A 23,510-nucleotide genomic window follows, 5' to 3' on the forward strand; every position below is an offset into this window, starting at 1 on the left:
GTCGCCACGTTTCTGGCGCCGCCAAAGTTGCGATAAATTCAGTGAATTCAACGTTATTTTCCTCTCTTGGATTATTTTTTCCAATTTCATTCCCTGCTCCCATTTACACATCCTCAGTAAGACCTATACTGTCCTCGTCCGATCAACATCAACACCAATTCATTCACTCTGGTACAGCGGACTCGGAATTCTTCTAAGTTTCAGACATGCCAAACTTCCTCGGTCTACTGAGGAAGTAGAGGCGTTTAGATGTAGAGGAGGCCACATCAAGAGAACCGAGTGCCATAGACGAGGATAGAGGAGATGCAAGTGAATCTCTGCCTCCCATGAAAGGGCTGTTTGTATTCCTGAATGGTGGTGAGGGTCGAGGTGTAGGGACAGAGTGGCGCCTCCCCTGGTGGGTTGTAGGGGAAAGCGCCTGGGGATGGGGTGAAAGATGAAGACCAGGGATCTCTACGCTTATTCTCTCTGGAGGGGAGGGGGGTGAGATCTGATGTGCGGATAGTGGTGGAGATACAAGTGAGGGCACCATCAATAGCAGTAGAGTTGAAGCCCTGTTTCCTGAAGAAAGAGGACACCTCCGATGTCTTGGAGCAGAAGACCTCTCGCTGTTCCCCCTCTGTGATCCCGAACCAGTCTGAAGAAAGGTCTCGACCTGAAACGTCACCCATTCCTTCTCTCCAGAGATGCTGCCTGTCCCACTGAGTTACTCCAGCTTTTTGTGTCTATCCCCGGTTTAAACCAGCATCTGCACTTCCTTCCTACACACCTCATCTAGATCACTGATGCGGCGGAGACGGAGGAACTGAGCGAAGGGGATGGCATCCTCACAGGAGGCTGGGCTGGAGGAGGCACAGAGTGGGTAGCTGTTGGAGTCAGTGTGTTTGTGGTCAATTTCCCGATGTCTAAGGGAAAATGGAGCCCACAATGATCCATTGTTGACTGTGGAAGAGATGATGATTATGGGACACGAATAGTAAAACTAGCGGGACGCCTATGGTGGGTAGGGAGAGAAGGAGGGAGAGGGAATGAAAGGGTTACATGAATTTAGAGAAATCAATATGAATACCGCTGGGTTGCTAGCTGCCCAAGCGAAATATGAGATGCTGTTCCTCAAATTTGCATGTGGCCTCACTCTGACAGTGGAGGAGGCCCAGGGCAGAAATGTCAGTATGGGAATGCGAAGGGGAGTAAAAACGTTTGTCACCGTGAGATTGCGTAGGCCAAGGCGGATGCCCTATGACAATTGTCTCCCACAGACCCTGGTGCTGCCTCCCACCATCACCGACCAGGAGCGGCTCTGGGAACTCGAACGTGACCGGCTACAGTTCACCCAAGGCAAGTTCACCGTGTGGTGGCTGCACCGGGTGAGGTTCGGGGGGACGGGGAGAGGGAGGGGACCGTGGGGGGATGGGGGGGGGTGAGGGGAGACGGATGGTGAGAGGGAGTGGGGAGGAGATGGGGAGGGGGAGAGAAGGGACGGGCAGAAATCAGCCTCGAGATCTCACGGTCTAGTTTAGGGTGATCTCCCCCTTCTCATTGTACCCCTCTTACCTCCCCCTCTCTCCCCCCCCCCTCTCGCTCTCCCCCCACAGGTGTGCTGTACAACCAGTTCCTGTCGCAGGTGGACTTTGAGTTGCTGCGTGACTATGCGCGGGACCTGGGGGTGCTGGTGTGGGAGAATCCCCCCAAGCGGCTGATGGTGGTCACCCCCACCAGCCACCCTGACGTCAAACGCTTCTGGAAACGGCAGAAACACAACTGACCACCCGGGGAATCTCCCCACATTCACGCCCCCTCCCCTCTCCATTCCCCCATTCCTGCCCCCCAAAGCCCCCTCCCGCACATTCAGTCTGAAGAAGGGTCTCGACCCTAACCGTCAGCTGTTCCTTTCTCTTCAGAGACGCTCACAAGTTATAGGAGTAGAATTAGGCCATTCGGCCCATCGAGTCCACTCCACCATTCAATCATGGCTGATCTCTGCCTCCTAATCCCATTTTCCTGCCTTCTCCCCATAACGCTTGACACGCGTTAAGGCTGCCTGACCCGCTGAGTTACTCCGGCACTCTGTGTCCTCTCCATGTTCCCCAGAGATGCTGCCTGACCCGCTGAGTTACTCCGGCACTCTGTGTCTTCTCCATGTTCCCCAGAGATGCTGCCTGACCCGCTGAGTTACTCCGGCACTCTGTGTCCTCTCCATGTTCCCCAGAGATGCTGCCTGACCCGCTGTGTTACTCCGGCACTTTGTCTCCATCTCCCACCCATATTCCACAAAGATAGACACAAAAAGCTGGAGAAACTCAGCGGGACAAGCAGCATCTCTGGAGAGAAGGAATGGGTGACGTTTCTGGTCGAGACCATTCTTCAGACCTGCCTCTCCCGCTGAGTTACTCCGGCACCTGCGCCCTGTCCATGTTCTCCAGAGATGCTGCCTGGATCCTCCCCTACCCCCTACAGGTAACAGGGAGGATTGTTGGGGGTGGGGGGGGGGGGGGGTGTCCACTGGGTCCAGTTCCCAGCACCCCCTCCCCAAGTTGGGCTGGGCAGCGGGAACCGTCCCACCCTCCCGACCACGCGTGATCCTGGGACCGGCGAAGATTCACCACCGACAGAGGCGGCCGCTGTTTCTGTGTGTTTTTGCATTTTCTTAATAAAAGGTGGATGAAGAGAAGTCTGTCTCAGTGCACGTTGCCAACGCCAGCCCAGAGAGCAGAGAACACGTTGTAAAATAAAACTTCATTCACAGAAGTATTCACGTGTACACACCAGCGCCCAGCGTTCAACACATTCATATTATGCAGGAAGGAACCGCAGATGCTGGTTTAAACCGCAGATACACACACACAAAATGCTGGAGTAACTCAGTGGGACAGGCAGTATCGTTTAGTTTAGAGATACAGCACGGAAACAGGCCCTTCGGCCCACCGGATCGACACCGACCAGTGATCCCCGCACACTAACACCATCCTACATCCACTAGGGACAATTTGTACATTCACCAAACCAATTAACCTACAAACCTGCACGTCTGTGGAGTGTGGGAGGAAACCGAAGGTCCCGGAGAAAACCCACGCAGGTCAGGGGGAGAACGTGCAAACTCCGTACAGACAGGCCCGTAGTCGGGATCGAACCCGGGTCTCCGGCGCTGCATTCGCTGTAAGGCAGCAACTCTACCGCTGCGCCACCGTGACCGATTTGTGGAATTCTCTGCCTCAGATGGCAGTGGAGGCCGATTCACTGGATGCGTTCACAAGAGAGTTCGATGGAGCCCTTAGTGCTGGTGGAATCAAGGGATATGGGGAGAAGGCAGGAACGGGGAACTGATTGTGGATGATCAGCCATGATCACATTGAATGGCGGTCCTGGCTCGAAGGGCCGAATGGCCTCCTCCTGCACCTATTTTCTATTTATCGATGTATCCCATCTTGTTCCCCTCCCCTAAACCTCTCCTCTTCTCCCTCCCCTCCTTTCTCACCTCTCTTGCCCCCCCACCCCTCCTCCCCTCTCCGCTTCCCCACCCCCCTTCCCCTCCCCATCCCCTCACCAAGGAAAGGTTTCGAGGGATAGACACAAAGTGCTGGAGTAACTCAGCGGGTCAGGCAGCATCTCTGGAGAGAAGGAGTGGGTGACGTTTCGGGTGGAGATCCTTCTTCAGACTGAGAGTCGGGGGGAGAGGGAAACGAGAGATATAGACGGTGATGTAGAGAGATATAGAAGAATGAATGAAGGATACGCACAAATAGTTTGCATGATACGGTGTTGTGCAATGTGTTGGGAGAATTGAGTAACGGACGAGGTGACGCCAGGTGGCAGCCTGTTTGAACTTCCTCATTCGGGAGGAAGTGGATGTACTTGTGGATACAATGTGTTGGAGTAACTCAACGCTTTGGGCATCATTCTTGGGGGAAACCAGCTGAGTTACTCACTTTGTACTTTGCGAAATTGCTCGCAATTTGTTTAACTTGACGAGTGGAAACGAGCCGCTCGGTCCACCAAGTCTACGCCGACCAACAATCTCCGCACACTAACACCGTCCTGCACGCACTTCGCGTAACTCAATTCAACCTCCCTCATATATACCAATTTCTAAAACACCTCTATCCATCTATCCGCAATAAATATTATGTCGGATCTTATTTGTAGATACATTTTGGTTTATATCTATATCAAAAGTAAGATCTTGACCACTTCCGATGTTATTCTGCCCTTCTATCTGCACCTATCCCCAAACTCGCCTTTACGCCGCTGTTGAATTCCGCACCAACACCGCTTGTGTCACGTTGTTACTCGGGGGGAGTTTAGGACCCGGGGAGCCCGGAGCTCAGGACCCGCCGCCCACCCGCGGCTGCTGCTGAACCCGTGGGAAGGCGAGATTGTGTCAATCTTTATATTTTCACTAAAGTAATTTCTGTCCCGTTGCCGGAACGGTTAACGCGTTAAAATGAACGGATCGACAGACAGACAGACAGACAGCTCTGATATCAGTTGCTGTTTATTTCACTCTTCCCACATTTACATTATTTTACACACACCCGGAGCGGTGCACATTCTCAGCCAGTTTCTATCCCAAGGCCCGAAGAAAGGATAAAGTTTCTCCGTGAATTCATTCCCAGTGAAGCTGTGGAGATGGGACTTGGTGTCCGCGTCGTAAAATGAAATTGTCCCGGACTCGTAACTGAGATAAACTCCCACTCTCCCGAGGATGAGGCGGGCGGGGAGAGGGGATGGAGGGGAGGTGGATGCATGAAACTGGTCACCCACCCGCCAGATGCTCCAGACTCCAGTCTCCGTGGTCAGTTTGACCCGTCTCTTCCTCTCCACAGACTCTGCGGCGACTCCCAGACTCCAGCGCCCACTCCCCGCCACCTCCACCTCCCAGTAATGTCTCCCCGATGTGAATCCCTCCGATCCCAGCACACACTCCCTGCCTGTAAACCTCTTCCCGGTGTCAGGGAGACTCCTCTGGGTCCCGGTCCAGCTCAACCTCTTCCGATCCTCAGACACATCGAGCTGCGGATGCGCTGTTTCCACATCCAGGGTGACGGAGACTGGGGGGAGATGCAGAGAATCAGGCGGGCGGACAACTGAAACCTTACCCGGGGTTTCACCCCAACCACATCCGGTGGACAACAGACATCTTTCCCAGAGTCTTTATCCAGGGAAGGAGAGGGGAATTTTGTGAGGTGGGGGAGGATGGACGGGGAGGACGAGTGCGGAGAGTGAGGAGGATTGCGAGATTGCAGTGGGGATGGAAAAATGAAGCGGGCTATTGAGATACGGAGGCAGATTGGAGCAAGAGGAAATTGAGGTGAGCGGTAGTTGGAGGTTGTTAAATAGGAGGTAGAGGTGTGGGGTGGAGTCATCATGATCACAGTGAACGGAAGGGGGAGACATGAGGGGCCAGATGACCTGCCCCTGTTGCTTTGAGTGGAGGGTGAGAGAGGGAGGGGTGGCTTGGACCATGGAAGGAAGCAGAGGTTGAATGATCAGGTGTTGGACAGAATGGGTGGAGACTTGTGGTTGTAGGGTCGCTGAAAGAGAGGGGATTCACGGGTGGATTTGATGATCTCATTGTGAACCAATATATGAACTTCACTGAGGGACTTGACAATGTTCCGCATGTATGGCTGGTCAAGAAAGTGAAGGCAGGTGGGATCCAAGGCGAGCTGGTGAAATGGATCCAAAATTGGCTTGGTGGTTGGAGGTAGAAGGTAGCGGTAGAAGGATGAGTTTTCTGCTTGGAGGTCTGTGACTGGTGGAGTGCAGCAGGGATCGGTGCTGCAGCAGGGATATCAAATCAAGAGTGCAGGTTTATCTTGAGAGCAAGGAATTTTAAAGTTGATCTGAGTAGTAAGTTTCCTTTACATTGAGAGTGGGTGATATCTGGAACATGCTACAGAGGAGGTGGTGGTGAGATCTAATCATAATATGTGAGGCACTTATCTAGGTGAGGTGCAGAAGAATACCAATATAATGTGGTCAAATCCATTTGTAAAGCTGGGAAATGGGTGGACATGTACATGATGGGCCGAAGGGCCTCATTCTGTAATGTACAACCATGGCCCTCAGCTCCAAGAGCACTGAATGACTGAGTGTCCACAGCCAACGGTACAGGGAATTCCAGAGGTTCCCCAGTCTCTGCGTGCAGTAATGTCTCCTTATCTCTGTCCCACATGGTGCAGCCCACATTCTGAGAGGGTGCCCGTTCTACAGACCCCTCAGACAGGGGTAACATCCTCCCTGCATCCAGCCCACTGAGCCCTGTAAGAACTTTGTGTTTCACTGAGATCTCCTCCTATACACCTGAACACTCGAGTACACAGGCCTAGTCTACTCAATCTCACCACGCACGGCAAACTCATTGTCCCAGGAACAAGTATTGTTAATCTTTGCTTCAAATCCTCTGTGTCAAGTCTGTAAATTTATCGGTACACAGGAGCATAGGAACACAAGAAAACAGGAGCAGGATTAGGATCCGCTCCTCAGGCTTGCCCCTCCATTCAATGTGATCATGGCTGATCTAAGCTGGCACCAATTCCTCTTCTGTGCGAGTTCCCCATAATCTTAAATATTGGATCAATCCAATATTTATTTGTAGCCAAGTTGCACATATCCAATAACTCAGCCTTTTACCACCACCTTGGACACAACATTCCAGATATTCACTGCCCTCTGAGAGATGCAACTTCTACACACCGCATGAGAGGCCGCTCTGGAAGGTTGGATCTCATGGAATCCGGGGTGAACTAGCCGATGGAATACAACATTTACCTGAAGGTCGCAGACAGAGGATGTTTGTAGAGGGTTGTTTTTCAGACTGGAGACAGAGTCCACTGTTGTTCCTTATTTATATATACGATTGGGTGTGTGTGTAGGTTGCACGGTTAGTCAGTTTGCAGATGGAACTAAAATTGGTGACATTGTGGAGAGTGAAGAAGGTTATCTGAGAGTAAATGGGATCCCTGTGAACTGGGCAAATGGGCTCAGGAACGGCAGGTGAGATTTATTCATGTGAAGGTGAGGCGATGCACTTTGCTGAGACAAACCAGGGCTGGACATACACAGTAAACTGGAAACTTTATAGAACTGAGAGATCGCAGGCTGCAGGTACACAGTGCCATGGAAGATGCAACAGGGCCAGGCAGGGTGGTGAAGAATGTGTTTGTCACTCATGCTTTCATAGGTCAGGATATTAAATACAGCTTTTGACACATTAAGATAGTTAGCAAATTAGAGAGGGTGCAAAAGGATTTATGATAATTTCATCAGGTCTGAAGGGCTGGGATATAAGGAGACGTTGGACAGGCAGGGACATTTGTCTTTGGACAAGATTTATATAAGGTGCACAGATAGGGTGAATAGCCACAGTATTTCACCCAAAGCAGGAGTATGAACGTCTGACTCTGTGATGCTTCCCAGCTGATGGGTTTAATGGTATCTCCAATTTCCCTTCAGTCCACAATACTATTAATGTTTGCATCTACGTATTGCTTAAAGATATCAGAAACAAGAATAATGGAAAAGGTACAAGCTTTACCTTGCTTGAAGTCATCAGATGTTTCTTTGAATGTCGTGTTGAACGAAACAGGGCAATGAAACTTTTCAATCGGCAAGGCTTCATCTACCACCGACAGTGGTTTGGCTTCATCACGATACCTGGAAACATTGAACAGCTGGTTATAAACTGAGCACTAGAAATGTTTTAAGGTGTTCCACAAAACACTTACACTGTTTCCGTCAAGACAATGTCCTACCTTCGCTTGCGACCAGCTTCCTCCTGAAAGAAATAAAACACAAATCTCAATTGACTGAGATGAACCATCCTCATCCCGACAGCGGGAATTTCACCAAATTTCTACAACCCTCTGATAATTCCCATTTCCCAACTCTTATCACCACTGTCATGCAGAGAGAAAGCGGATATTGTCGCAGAGATGTAGAACGATGGGGAAAAGCACAAGGAACGTTCATGAGAATGACGTCTCCTAATCTGAGGAAAGACATTCTTGCCATAGGAGTACAGAGAAGATTCACCAGACTGATTCCTGGGATGGCAGGACTTTCATATGAAGAAAGACTGGATAGACTCGGCTTGTACTCGCTAGAATTTAGAAGATTGAGGGGGGATCTTATAGAAACTTACAAAATTCTTAAGGGGTTGGACAGGCTAGATGCAGGAAGATTATTCCCGATGTTGGGGAAGTCCAGAACTAGAGGTCACAGTTTAAGGATAAGAGGGAAGTCTTTTGGGACCGAGATGAGAAAATCATTTTTTACACAGACGGTGGGGAATCTGTGGAATTCTCTGCCACAGAAGGTAGTTGAGGCCAGTTCATTGGCTATATTTAAGAGGGAGTTAGATGTGGCCCTTATGGCTAAATGGATCAGGGGGTATGGAGAGAAGGCAGGGATGGGATACTGAGTTGGATGATCAGCCATGATCATATTGAATGGCGGTGCAGGCTCGAAGGGCCAAATGGCCTACTCCTGCACCTATTTTCTATGTTTCTATGTCATAACTGAGAGGATGGAACTTAATGAAAAGACTGGGCAGGTGATGGGATTTCATCTGTAGAAGTTTTCAGGAATGATGAGAGGGAATTTAATATTATCGGTGGATTTAAATGTGTTGGGATGAAATAATATCTCAAATCGAAGGGGAGACCAATAATCAAAGTTGAAATGTAACGTGGTCTTCAATAAATACCGACAGGAATGTAGTCATGAGAACATGGACCTCACTTGCATTGGAGGGACTGAAGCCAACAGCAGAGATAAATTTAAATGCAAGCGGTGATAATTGCTCGGTTCTAAGCTTCCCCCCAGTCTAGTTTCAGTAAAAACACTGAATCAAGCACTTGAATCAATTAATTGTATTCTACCAAAAGCACGTCACAGATCACGCACTGTACATATCCCACGGTGGGTTCGATCCCTGCGTCTATCTGTTCAAACCCTCTAGGCCTCGCACAGACAGAGGCACTCCAGAACGGTACCTGGTCCTGAGCTCTCTTCCAGAAGATGGGCCCTGAGCCTTGTGACCAGGGACTTTTATATGCCCCGCAAACTCGAGGGCCGAACCACATGGGGGTTGTCTCTTAATCACCCAATTACAAATATCGATTAACCCCATACATAACAGGCATTTCCCTAACCCAATGATACAACAATTCAATACATTGTATTCACAACGGACCTCAAGATGAAATCAACTTGGAAACATTTACCCTGATGAACAGATCTCTCAGACCCCATCCAATCAACACTTAGCAGAGTCAGACTCTGCAACATTATTTACAAGTTATTTACAAGGTATATGCCTGGTTTGCAGCCATCCAATCCATTCTATGCATTTAGTACCAGATTGACAGGATTTGCAAGGCTTCCCATTCTTTGCTTGCAAATTGTATCTAAGTTCCAGACTTCCTGGCATCTATCGCAGCCTGTCCCAGAGAGCAATTCCAATTTGACCAAATCTCCCAGCAAACCCTGAAACCTAACCCCATTTTGAAGTCCTGGCTGGTCCAATTTAGCCAGGATTAACAGTGGGGTAAACACATTAGGGCTCATGGAATTTGGGGTATTGTTAGCGGGTGTGGAGAATAGATAGGAGGGATGATTAGTGGAGCAGAACTCGTGACTGGATAGGATGGGCCAAATGGCCTGTCCATGGTGTAGAATGGGATGTCATTCCATGGTGAAACAAGGTGGACAAAACAAACAGAGCAAATTCCCCCAAGGTGACCACCCACTGCTGATGGGAACCGGATATAGATGATCAATCTGATGTGTGCGCCACATTCTATATTTCAATGTTAATCCCCACAATGTGGTCATGGCTGATCTAGCCCAGGACTGAACTTCTCCTCTTTGCCTCATTTCCTCTATTACAATTACCAGATTTAAAAAAAATGTATCCTCCTCTGGTTTAAAATGTGTCCAACATGTAAAACTTCTCAGAGTCTCTTGGTAGGAGACTCCCAGATATTCACCGCCCTCTGTCCATTCGTGGTCCTTGGGATCAGATATAGGATCACCTGTCGTAGTTCTAAACTCCACATAATACAAACACCTCACTACATTCCGGCCAGATAGTCCTGAGATCCCACAGATTCAGCGGGAGGCCAATTAGTTTCTGAACAACAACAGCTGGAACAGACGGAACATTTTCTCAGTTCCGAATTACTGGTAAATGCAGCATTTATTTCTGAAATGTCACCCACCATTTTGTGACTGCACTTCCACTTCACCAAACTGTAGTGTAACCCCTCACCTTCAGAAACACCACACTGTCGTTTTGATCCATCTGTTGCTGCAACTTTAAGAGTTCCTCCTGAATGGAATTTAAATTTGCTTGAATCTTTCCAAGATTTGTATCCATTGTATTTAGAATCTTCTTCTCTTCCTCTCGGATATCTGCCAGTGTGCGCTGCTCTTTCTCAGTGAGAATCTGGTGCAGTTCAGCATACTGGGATGTGATCTTGGACTGAAGGTCGTGTGACTGTTCCTGTGAAATAAAAGGTGAAGGACAACATATAATGTCACTGGCTGTGTTTCCTCGCGGCTTTAACGGTGACATTTGGCCTGTACCCGTTTTATTTGCTTTGGCAATTCAATAGTTTGTCTAATGTAAGGCAAAGGCAAAGGCAAATTTATTTGTATAGCACCATTCGTGCAAACAGCAATTCAAGTGGCTTTACAAGAAAGAAAAATAAAATAGTCAATAATTAAAAATTGCAAAATAAGCAATACGACAAATGTATGAATAATAAAACAACGTCAATGAAACAATAAAACGATTTTAAAAAGCACATAAAAGGGTTAAAATTAGACGGTTAAGATTACCTGCATGTCGGGTTATGGAAAAGCTATAGTAAACAACAGTGTTTTTAGGCCTGATTTAAATGCGCTTACAGTCTGTGCACACCTCAGGTATTGTGGACATTATACATTATAATTACATTAGATTGTACATTAATGTAGACAAAAATGCTGGAGGAATGTACAACAGGGAGAAGGCGTGAACCACACGGGCAGCACCCGAGGTCAGGATCGAACCCGCTCACCAGAATTAGGAGACAGCAGCACTACTTGTGTCACTGCGCTGCCCTATTATCACACGCACCACAGGGATCAAATCTACACAAGATCAGGAAATCGAAACTTAAAAGCCTCACCAGAACTCCAGAAATCTTCTGTTTCTGTTGCTGCTCCATTCGCTGGATCACTGATTTCTTTTTTGTGAGAGACTGGATGGAAGATTTCGTCTGATACTGGGATTGTGATTCAAAATCAGAGAATAAAAGTGTTAGAATATAAAGATGGATTTAAACAATGATGCGATCAAAATCGGTTTGCTTTTACCTTGTAGGTTTCAACAGCTTCTTTAACCGGCATGAAGTTGTGAGACTTGTGTTCCCGCCCAGCTGCACAAATCACACAGATCAGCTTCTTGTCAGTTTCACAAAACAGCTTCAGTTCTTCCTGATGTTCCTCGCACTGAAGTTTACTTTCCTTCTCTGTCCGATTCAGGCTCAGTGTTCGAGCTTTCTCAGACAGTCTCGCCAAGGCCCGATTCACCCTGGGGGTGCGGTCTGTAAACACCTCTCTACATTCCGGGCAGGAGTTTCTCACCTCCCTGTCCCAACTTTGTGTGATACAGGAGCGGCAGAAGTTGTGCCCGCACTCCAGTATAACTGGATCGGTGAAGAAATCCAGACAGATGGGACAAACTATCTCCTCTGTTAAACTCTCGACCGGGTCTTTCGCAGCCATTTTAACCTCCACTTCCTGGTTCAAAACGCATTCCCATTCGCTGAAACTGCTGACGCCCTGCAGTAATTAATTGGAGCGCCGGAGGCTGAAGTGCATGGGATCAAGAGGTGAATGGATAGGGTGAATGCACAGTCTTTTACCCGGAGTAGTGGAGTCGAGAACTAGAGGACACAGGTTTGTGGTGAGAGGCGCAAGATTTAATCGGAACCTGAGGAACAATATTTTCACACAGAAGGTCGTGGGGAAATGGAACAAGCTGCCAGATGAGGTAAGTGATCAAAAGGGAACTGCAGATGCTGGAATATCGAAGGTACACAAAGTTGCTGGGGAAACTCAGCGGGTGCAGCAGCATCTATGGAGCGAAGGAAATAGGCGACGTTTCGGGCCGAAACCCTTCTTCAGAGGAGGTAAGTGAGTCTGGACAACAACGTGTGGGCGGGGTTTATGACCCGGGGGAGCCCGGAGCTGTGGAATAATCAATGAAAGGGGCGGGGCACGACTGAGGGGAGGCGGAGCTCAGCCCCGTCAATCACAGCCCTTACCAGAAAGCCGATGTCATTTGTAATCAGCTTCGGGTAAATTTCATTCCCTGAAACTAAAGTTTTTCCAGTTAAATGGGTGATTGGAACGTGAGTCTGACCATAAAATGCCAACAAAAAAACAGAAAACGTTGTCGGCATTCAGCAGGTCGGGCAGTGTACAGTATCTGGAAAGGGAAGGGTTAATATTTCAGAGGTAATATGGAGAAGCAGATTGAACCGCTGCCTCACGGGGCCAGAGACCCGGGTTCGATCCTGACCATGTTCACTGTTCGGAACGTGCACATTCTCCCGGTGACCGCGTGGGTTTCCTCCGGGTGCTCCAGTTTTCTCCCACATTCAAAAGACATGCGGGTTTGTAGGGTAATTGGCCCTCTGTAAATTGCCCCAAGTATGTTGGGAGTGAACGGGAAGGTGGGATAACAGAGACCAAGTGTTAATTGGTGATCGATGGTCGATGTGGACTCGGTGGGCCGAAGGGTCTACTTCCATGCTGTATCTCTAAAGTAAAGTAAGCTCCACTCTGGTCACAAAATCAACCTTGCACTGCCGCTCAACAGAGAAAACAAGTCGTCATCAATACTGCACAGGAACAGGCCCTTCAACACACAATGTCTAGCTTATGGAAGGACCATTCAGGAGCCTGATAACAGAGGGGAGGAGGCTGTTCCTGAGACTGGTAGTACGCGCTTTCAAGATTCTGTACCTTCTGCCCGACAAGAACAGTGAGAAGCAGGAATGACCGGGGTGGGACAAGTATTTGATTATGTTGGCTGCTTTTCCACGATGAGGGATGATCTTAGAAGAGATGTAAAAAAATCATGAGAGGAACAGATCAGGTAGTCGCACAGAGCCTCTTGCCCAGAGGAGGGGCATCAAGTATCAGACGACACAGGTTTAAGGTGAGGTTGGAAAGGTTTAATAGGAACCTGAAGGGTAACTTTGTTCACACAATGGGTGGTGGGTGTATTGAATGAGCTGCTGGAGGAGGTAGATGAGGCGGGCACTATCGCAACGTTTTAGAAGCATTTAGACAGGTAGATGGCTAGGACAGGTTAGAGGGATGTGGGCCAAACGCGGGCAGTGCAGGTCGGTTCAAGAACCTAATGGTTGTGGGTAAGGAGCTGAGAATGGGAGCTCTAATGAACCTGTCGGTTTTGTTGACGGCCACATAGAACCAGAACAGTTCCTTCAGCCAACATCAGACTGCAATGCCTCCAACGTATGTGCCTCGACCACCACTCCAGCAGCACGTTCCAGGCACGCACCACCCTGTGTGATAAAACATGCCCCGCACATCTCCTTGAAAGATCCCCCTACTGTGTTAAAATCTATGTCGTCCCGTCATTGACTTTTCCACGCCGGGAAAATAGCCCTGAGTCATTCCAAGCCGAGAGCAACCCGGCGGGGGGCAGCCGAGAACGAGGGGGGACCCGGCGCGGGGCGCCTGGTGCGGCGGGGCCTGGTTCGCCGCTGCGGGGAAATATAGACTGTTCCATGAACTTCTCGCAACCTAGTTGGCGCCCACTGCACCGCCCAGGTCAGATCTGTATTTTACCGGGTTACTGGCAAAAACAAGGCATTTCACTGATCCGAGGTACGTTGAACAATAGAGTATGATTGTTTAAGAAAGAACTGCAAATGCTGGAAAAATCGAAGGTAGACAAAAATGCTGGAGAAACTCAGCGGGTGAGGCAGCATCTCTGGAGAGAAGGAACGGGTGACGTTTAGGGTCGAGACCCTTCTTCATTACAGTGCCTGGTATTAAAGTGATGTTATTGTGTCTGGTATTGAAGTGATGTTATCACCCTTCTTCAGACTCGTATGGGGGTGGGGGGGGGGGGGGCGGGGGGCGGGAAGAAGAAAGGAGGAGGCGGAGAAAGTGGGATGTGAGAAAGCTGGGAGACATCAAGGACTACCTGAAATTGGAGAAATCAATGTTCATACCGTTGGGGTGCAAACTACGCAAGTGAAATATGAGGTGCTGCTCCTCCAATTTGCGGTGGGGCTCACTCTGGCCATGGAGGAGGCAAAGTCTGCATTTTACAGGTTTGCATGCAAAAGCAAATAATTCCACCGTCACAAGGTACACGTGACAATAGAGTATAATTGAATCATTGAATTCAAGTTTACACATGAGATTATTAAATAAAAATCGATCGTATAAGAAGGTACTGCAGATAGACACAAAAGGCTGGAATAACTCAGCGGGACAAGCATCATCTCTGGAGAGATGGAATGGGTGACGTTTCGGGACTAGACCCCTTCTTCATTCCAGTGTCTGGTATTGAAGTGATGTTATTGTGCAGAGTCTGAGACCAAGCGTAGGCTTGGCGATCGTTTCGCCTCTGGCTGTCTCCTCCTCCTTTTTCCTTTATTCCCCCCCACCTGTTTGAAGAATTGTTTCTGCCTGAAATGTTGCACATTTCCTTCGCTGCATAGATGCTGCTGCATCCGCTGAGTTTCTCCAGCATTTTTGTGTACAGACAAATTACAACGTTTGCACGCGTTTTAACGTTTTTCCACGAGTACTCTCTGGAACGATAGGTGATGAATGTACAGAAGTCGAAGTCACCGCATGAATAAATAACACTATTAAAGGTACAGATACTGACCATGTGTGAATGAATAGCTTGCACGGTTGTTTGTTTGTTTTGTCTGTCTCTGGGTCTATAACTCAGCGGGACAGGACAGGCATGGAAATAGCCAACGGAGGGGTTGAGAAGGAGTTTCTTCCCAGAGGCCATTCGGACTGTAAACTCCTATCTCACCAGGGACAAACTTTACTGAACGTTTTTTCCTTCCAATATTTAATATGTAAAAGAATATGTGTGTGTTTATGATTGTGTTTGTAGTTTGTTTGGTTGTTTGTTTGTTTTTTTGCACAAAGTCCACGAGCATTGCCACTTTTCATTTCACTGCACATCTCGTATGTGTATGTGACGAATAAACTTGACTTGACTTGACTTGACAAAGATGCTGCTCCTGCTCCTGCTCCAGTATCTCAGGGCAGTCCCAGCTAAAGATCTTATAAGATCTTTGGTCCCAGCAAAGATGCTGATGCTGCTCCTGCTCCAGTATCTCAGGGAAGTCTCAGCAAAGATGCTGATGCTGCTGCTCCTCCAGTATCTCAGGGAAGTCCCAAAGATGCTGCTCCTGCTCCAGTATCTCAGGGCAGCCCCAGCTAAAGATGCTGCTCCTGCTCCTCCTCCAGTATCTCAGGGCAGTCCCAAAGGACCAGGGACTAACTTTACTGAACGTTTTTCCTTCCAATATTTAATATGTAAAATAATATGTGTGTGTTTATGATTGTGTTTATAGTTTGTTTGGTTGTTTGTCTTTTTGCACAAAGTCCGCGAGCATTTGCCACTTTTCATTTCACTGCACATCTCGTATGTGTATGTGACGAATAAACTTGACTTGACATCCCTGGAGAGAAGGGACGGCGCGGGCCAATCACGCGGTCAGCGGGGGGGGGGGCGGGCTATTCTGGTCTGGCCCGACCAATCACGCGTCAGTGGGCGGGACATGGTGATCGGGATCCACCAATCACGCGACAGTAGGCGGGCCATCATGATCTCAGCCGGCCAATCACGCATCCGGGAGCGGATCATAGTGATCTGGACCGACCAATCACGCGTCAATGGGCGGGCCGGTGATGTCAGAGAGAACAAAGGATTTTGTGAATGGAGCTTTAACTGGAGCGCGCTCATGAGTGACGGCAGGTTAACGAGGCCGTGTTTACGAGGCCTGTCCCACCAGTATGCGACTGACTCCATGCGGCAGGTGAATGTTATTTGTTTCAGAAGGAACTGCAGATGCTGGAAAATCGAAGGTGCACAAAAATGCTGGAGAAACTCAGCGGGTGCAGCAGCATCTATGCAGCGAAGGAAATGGGCAACGTTTCAGGCCGAAACCCTTCTTCAGACTGGTGGGGGGCGGGGAGAATAGAAGAAAAAGGAGGAGGAGCCAGCCAGAGGGCTCAAGGAGAGGTAGGAAGGGGAGGAGACAGCAAGGGCTAACAAAATTGGGAGAATTCAATGTGCATTCCCCATCTAGCAATGTTACAAATTTTTGAGATTTTTAAAATCAAGTCTGCAATTTATCCCATCAGATAAAGCATAAAAAGAAGTTTAATTTGTCACCTAATTCACTTTCATATCTTCAGTATTAAAAAAAGTCATAGAAACATAGACATAGTAAATAGGTGCAGGAGTAGGCCATTCGGCCCTTCGAGCCTGCACCACCAATCGATATGATCATGGTGATCATCCAACTCAGTATCCCATCCCTGCCATCTCTCCATACCCCCTGATCCCTTTAGCCACAAGGGCCATATCTTAAATATAGCCAATGAACTGGCCTCAACTACCTTCTGTGGCAGAGAATTCTACAGATTCACCAGTCTCTGCGTAAAAAATGATTTTCTCATCTCGGTCCTAAAAGACTTCCCTCTTATCCTTAAACTGTGACCCCTAGTTCTGGACTTCCCCAACATCGGGAATAATCTTCCTGCATCTAGCCTGTCCAACCCCTTAAGAATTTTGTAAGTTTCTATAAGAATATGTGGCCATTTTCATACTCGGAAATTAGCATCTTTTTCCCTATTAATTTTCCATTGACTTAACACAAAAGCTGTGATCGAGGACAGTCAAATGGCCATAACTTTCTTAAAAATTAAGAGAACTAAAATAAATTTTCAGTTATTATAGATTGAAGCATTCTGAAACAAATATGAAACAATCTTACTTAGATGACTTGAAATTAAAGCATATAATTAGTTAGTTACCTAATTCTAGCTAATTACAAAATTCAATTACCAGATCTAAACATCTATCAATTTCTTAAGAATAGATTAATATTTTTAGTTATGGAGGGAGCGGTCTTTGCGGAAGGCAGACATGTGGGGAGATGTGGCCAGTGGTGGGGTCACGTTGGAGGTGGTGAAACTGACGGAGTTGTAGACTGTCACGCTGGTGAGTGCCCTGCCAGCCCTCTGCTGTTTTTCAGTCCTCCGAGCGCTGCGGTCCTCGCTCTGGTCCACGACGCCGGCAGCCTAGCTTGGGCCCGGTGCCCGATGGGGAGGCTTGTGCTCCATGACCGGTAGCTGCTGCCTCTACCCCCTCCCTCTCTACCCCCTCCCCGAGGCAGAGAAAGCGAGAGAGAGGTGGGGGGGTAGGGAGGGGGGGTGGAGAAGTGGGGAGAGAGGGGGTGGAGAGGGTGTGGATGCCTTGTGCCTATCAAACCCTCAACCCCCCATCCCCCCCAGTTAGGCAATTAAGGGACTATTTGGGGAGTCTGGTAGGACCAAGGCAATGGGTGATTTTGTATTTCCAAAGCTGTAATTGACCATCTAAACCTGGTTTTAACTGGTATCTTTAATATCTTTAATAATAGGGTTCATTTAGGGTGTCTGGTAGACCCAAGGCAGCAGATAATTGTTCATTTATAGGTCATAGGTCAGCAGATAGGGTCATTTTATATCCCCCCCCGCCATGGTGTGATAGATCATTTAAACTTGGTTTTAGCCTAAGGGTTTTGGCCCGAAACGTTGCCTATTTCCTTCGCTCCATAGATGCTGCTGCACCCGCTGAGTTTCTCCAGCATTTTTGTGTACCTTCGATTTTCCAGCTTCTGCAGTTCCATCTTAAAAACTTCTTAACCACTTACAATATTGTAGGTTTGTAGATTAATACAACATACACTTAATACCCTGATGTTGAATTTGGATAATTCGCATCACCAGTAACATTCACAAGAACTGAATAGAAAGATTGTATTTGAATTCTGTGCTTGGTGCTTCTAATACTACAATTGAAATAAACCCAAATCGCTTTGCACTGTATAGCATGTTTTTAAACTCCTTTTGTGTGTTCCTGTCTACAAATTGACTCCTGCATTTCAGTTGCCATTCGTGGCTGCTTTTCAGAGACTTACGCCCCTGTCCCACTTAGGAAACCTGAACGGAAACCTCTGGAGACTTTGCGCCCCACCCAAGGTTTCCGTGTGGTTCCCGGAGGTTTTTTGTCAGTCTCCCTACCTGCAACCTCCGGCAACCACCTGCAACCTCCGGGAACCACACGGAAACCTTGGGTGGGGCGCAAAGTCTCCAGAGGTTTCCGTTCAGGTTTCCTAAGTGGGACAGGGGCATTACGCATGTAAAGCACTGTGGGGTCTCCTAAAAGAGACGCGAGGATATTTTGTAAATGTAAGCGTGTTGTTGTTGTACTCACTCGATCTTGTGGGGAATATTGCATTTCTGATGCATGAAAAGGGGTCGAGGTTAGACGAGGTAGCCGATGGCGTCCGCGGGCTTGGAATGGACTTTGTTCACTCTTGTTTTCTCTGAGCGAGAATGTGAAGGGAAAGGGCTCGAGCAGAGGAACGTGAGAGCTGGTTGGAAACTGGCAGTGAGGGAGCTTTTCCCATTAAGAGTAGGGAAGATTCAAACAAGAGGACATGACTTGAGAATTAAGGGACAGAAGTTTAGGGGTAACATGAGGGGGAACTTCTTCACTCAGAGAGTGGTAGCTGTGTGGAATGAGTTTCCATTGGAAATGGCGGAGGCAGGTTCGATTTTATCATTTAAAAATAAATTGCATAGGTATATGGATGGGAAAGGAATGGAGGGTTATGGTCTGAGTGCAGGTAGATGAGACCAGGGGAAAATAAGTGTTCGGCACGGACTTGAAGTGCCGAGATGGCCTGTTTTCCGTGCTGTAATTATATGATTATATGGAGATAAAGCGTTAAGGCGGTGAACGAGAGCAAGAAGCAACACCGATACAGACATGATGTACCTGGGAGAGAGGTGAGGGAGGGGTCTGGCGGCGACTGAAACAAGGAATGTTCTACATATTCTACAGAGAGACAGGCAGAGCCTGAGTACAACAGGCTCCCACCTGGAACCAGGAATTCGGTTTGAACCCATTCTTCCAAAGATCCTTCCCGAAGAACACAAATCTGTTGTGCGGAGAGCAAATGCTGCAAACACCTGATGAACTTCTGAACACGTGGGAAGGGCGATTGTTTCAATCTTTATATTTTCACAAAGGTATTTCTGTTCCTTCGCCGGACGCGGTTAACGCGTTGAAATGAACGGATCGACAGACAGCTCTGATTTCAGTTGCTGTTTATTTCACTCTTCCCACATTTACATTCCCCCTGGTTTTATTTCCGCGCTCACTGGGGTTTCACGACGCGGAATTTGGGGATTAAATGGGAGCCGTTCAGCGCCGACCTGTTGTCCACCGGGTTTCTGCCCTACAACCCTACACAGGTAGTATCTTTGGGTGCCACAGGTGCTGTCGCCGAGGGAGGACGGACGGAGCCGCGGCTCGAGAGACTAACAGAGACTAACAGAGGCAAAGAGGTTTGCCACGCACTGCAAGGGAGCAGTGGACCAGACAGGAAGAGCGGACGGAATTACCACTAGACAGCCAAACCAGTAGGTAATTTACGGCTGGGGTGAGTACTTTCCCATTTATAGGAGGTAGGATTATATAAATAAGGGGTGTATCAATACAGTAGGGGATTCTTAAATAGGACCAGTTAATTACTTATATAAGATGGGCGGTCAGGAGATGTGCCAATACTGCGAGATGTGGGAATTTGTCGACACCATTGATGTAGAAGATCCCTACAGCTGCAGTAAGTGTTTGAGGCTAGAGGAACTCCAGCTCCGCATTGATGAGCTGGAGACCCAACTTCATACGCTGCGGTACATCAGGGAGGGGGAGTATTACCTGGATGTTTTGTGCCAGGGGATGGTCACACCGACCAGTTTAACTAATTCAGTAGGCAGTGAGCAAGGAAAGGAAGGTGTGGCCATAAGCGAGGCAGGTAGGGGGAACCAGGAGGAGATGCGGCAGGAGCCACAGCCCTTGTCCCTGACGAGCATGACCGAGGCTCTTACTCAATGTAAGGACGGGATCAGGGGCTGTGGGAGGGATGAGCAACCTGGCTGCAGCACCGTGGATCAGGAGGCCATTCAAGAGGGGGGAGTTAGAAGAAATGCCGTAGTGATAGGGGATAGTATTATTCGGGGGGTAGATAAGGTTCTCTGCGGCCAGCAGAACATGTCCCGAAGGCTGTGTTGCCTACCCGGTGCTAGGGTTAAGGATATCTCTGCGATGCTGGAGAGAAATTTGCAGAGGGAGGGGGAGGATCCAGTGGTCGTGGTCCATGTGGGGACCAATGACATAGGAAGGACGAGGAAGGAGGATCTGCTGAAGGAGTTTGAGCAGTTAGGGAATAAATTAAAAAGCAGAACCTCGAGGGTACTGATCTCCGGATTGCTACCTGAGCCACGGGCCAAATCGGCGAGGGTACGTAAAATTAAAAAGCTAAATGCGTGGCTCAAAGACTGGTGTGGGAATAATGGGTTTGGTTTCTTGGGCCACTGGCACCAGTACTGGGACGGGGGGATCTGTTCTGTAAGGACGGACTTCACCTGAACGGTGCTGGGACTGGGGTCCTGGCAAATCATATAACTAGGGCAGTAGAGAGGTCTTTAAACTAAGTAGCGGGGGGAGGTATCAAGGGGGGTAATAACGGCAGGGGTAGAGGAAATAGAGCAGGGTATCAGTGGGGAAGCGGAAAGTCAAAATGTGACAGGAGACAGAATGTGTGAAGATAAAGCTCTAGATGTAAAAGGGGCAAAAACGGAAAGGAAGGGTAGTAAAAATCATCTGAAAGTGCTTTATCTAAATGCACGGAGTATTCGTAATAAGATAAATGAATTAACGGTGCAATTAAGTATATATAGTTATGATATCGTGGCCATTACGGAGACATTGCTGCAAGGGGATCAGGACTGGGAGTTAAATATAGAGGGGTACTCGACAATTAGGAAAGATAGACAGGAAAGAAAGGGAGGAGGGGTGGCCCTTTTAATAAGGGAGGGAATAACGGCAATAGAGAGGAAGGATATTGCGTTGAAGGATCAGGATAGTGAAACAGCTTGGGTACAAATAGAGAATAATAAGGGGAAAAAAACACTAGTGGGTGTAATTTATAGACCTCCAAATAGCTGTGACGCTGTTAGTCAGAACATAAATCTGCAAATAGTTGACGCATGTAAAAAGGGAACTGCTGTAATCATGGGGGACTTCAATTTTCATATTAATTGGGCAAACCAAACTGGGCAGGGTAGACTAGAGGAAGAGTTTATAGAATGTATTAGAGACGGGTTCCTAGAACAGTATGTCACAGAACCGACAAGGGGGGAGGCAATCTTGGATCTGGTCCTGTGTAATGAAGCAGGATTAATTAAAAATGTCATAGTTAGGGACTCGTTGGGAACAAGTGACCACAATATGGTCGAATTCCATATTCAAATAGAAGGGGAGCAGGTTGAAACTCAGGCTAGGGTGCTTAGTCTAAATAAGGGGGATTATGAAGGTATGAGGACTGAGCTGATCAAAGTTGACTGGGATAGCAGACTCAAGAATAAGACGGTACATGAGCAGTGGTGTACGTTTAAGGGTATACTGTATAACCTTCAAGAAAAATTTATTCCTATGAAGAAAAAAAGGGGTAAGGGTAAGAACAGTCAGCCATGGCTCAGTAAAACTATAAAGGATAGTATTCGGCTGAAGGCAAGGGCATATAAGGTAGCCAGAGATAGTGGGAGGGTAGAGGATTGGGAAGCATTTAAAGGTCAGCAAAAAATAACTAAGAGATTAATTGAGACGGGGAAAATAGACTATGAAAGGAATTTAGCGAACAACATAAAAACTAATAGTAAGAGTTTTTATAGCTATATAAAAAGAAAAAGGGTGGCTAAGGTGAACGTTGGTCCATTGGAGGGTGAGACTGGAGAGTTGTTGGTGGGGAACATGGAAATGGCAAAGGCATTAAACGAGTATTTTGTATCAGTCTTCACCATAGAAGACACAAAAAATATTCCAACGCTGGATAAACAGGGGGCGGTAGGAATGGAGGAGCTAAATACTATTAAGATCACCAAGGAGGTGGTATTAGGGAAATTAATGAGACTGAAGGAGGATAAATCCCCTGGGCCTGATGGATTACATCCAAGGGTCTTGAGGGAGATAGCGGTGGGGATTGTGGATGCATTGGTGATAATTTTCCAAAACTCCCTGGAGGCAGGAACGGTCCCAGTGGATTGGAAAATGGCCAATGTAACACCTATATTTAAAAAAGGAAGTAAACAGAAGGCGGGTAACTATAGACCGGTTAGTCTAACATCGGTGGTGGGTAAAATGTTAGAGACAATTATTAAAGAAACACTAACGGGGCACTTGGATAAACATGACTTCATCGGACAGAACCAGCATGGTTTTGTGAAGGGGAAGTCCTGTTTAACGAATCTGCTCGAATTCTTTGAGGAAGTAACAACCCGGGTGGATAAAGGGGAACCGGTGGATGTGGTATACTTGGACTTCCAAAAGGCTTTTGACAAGGTGCCACATAAGAGACTATTGCTAAAAATAAAAATTATTGGATTGGGGGTAATATATTAGCATGGGTAGAGGATTGGCTAACAAATAGGAAGCAGAGAGTGGGGATAAATGGTTCATACTCGGGATGGCAACCGGTAACTAGCGGGGTTCCGCAAGGGTCGGTGCTGGGACCCCAGTTGTTCACAATTTATATAAATGATTTGGAGGAGGGAACCAAGTGTAATATATCAAAATTTGCGGACGATACAAAAATGGGAGGAAAAGTAGGGGATGAGGAGGATAGGAAGAGTCTGCAAAAGGATATAGATAAGCTAGGTGAGTGGGCAACAACTTGGCAGATGAAATTTAATACTAATAAATGTGAAGTCATTCACTTTGGGAAAAGAAATGATAGGGCAAGTTATTTTCTAAATGAGGAGGAGCTGCGTTGTAATGCAACGCAAAGGGATCTAGGGGTATTAGTACATGAATCACTAAAAGTTAGTATGCAGGTGCAGCAAGCAATCAGGAAGGCCAATGGAGTTTTGGCCTTTATTGCTAGGGGGATTGAGTATAAAAACACGGAGGTCTTGCTGCAGCTGTACACAGTATTAGTGAGACCACATTTGGAATACTGTGTACAGTTCTGGGGTCCATACTTAAGAAAGGATGTACTAGCCCTGGAGGCAGTGCAGCGAAGGTTTACAAGATTAATTCCTGCAATGAGGGGATTGACATATGAGGAAAGGTTAAGTAGGCTGGAACTCTACTCTTTGGAGTTTAGAAGAAT

At 47.7% G+C, this 23,510-nt stretch overlaps 1 protein-coding gene across 1 annotated transcript in view; it reads right to left on the reverse strand.

The window, feature by feature from the left end:
- Positions 1-18,543: 18,543 nt before the first annotated feature.
- LOC116989957 overlaps positions 18,544-23,510 on the reverse strand; it is a 551,502-nt gene continuing 546,535 nt past the window's right edge. Inside the window, exon 11 of the mRNA XM_033047512.1 lies at positions 18,544-18,573. Within this exon, the coding sequence (XP_032903403.1) occupies positions 18,544-18,573 (30 nt within the window). The remainder of the gene's footprint in view (positions 18,574-23,510) is intronic.

Source organism: Amblyraja radiata, chromosome 30 (assembly GCF_010909765.2).
Source record: "Amblyraja radiata isolate CabotCenter1 chromosome 30, sAmbRad1.1.pri, whole genome shotgun sequence".
NCBI classification, from domain to species: Eukaryota; Metazoa; Chordata; class Chondrichthyes; order Rajiformes; family Rajidae; genus Amblyraja; species Amblyraja radiata.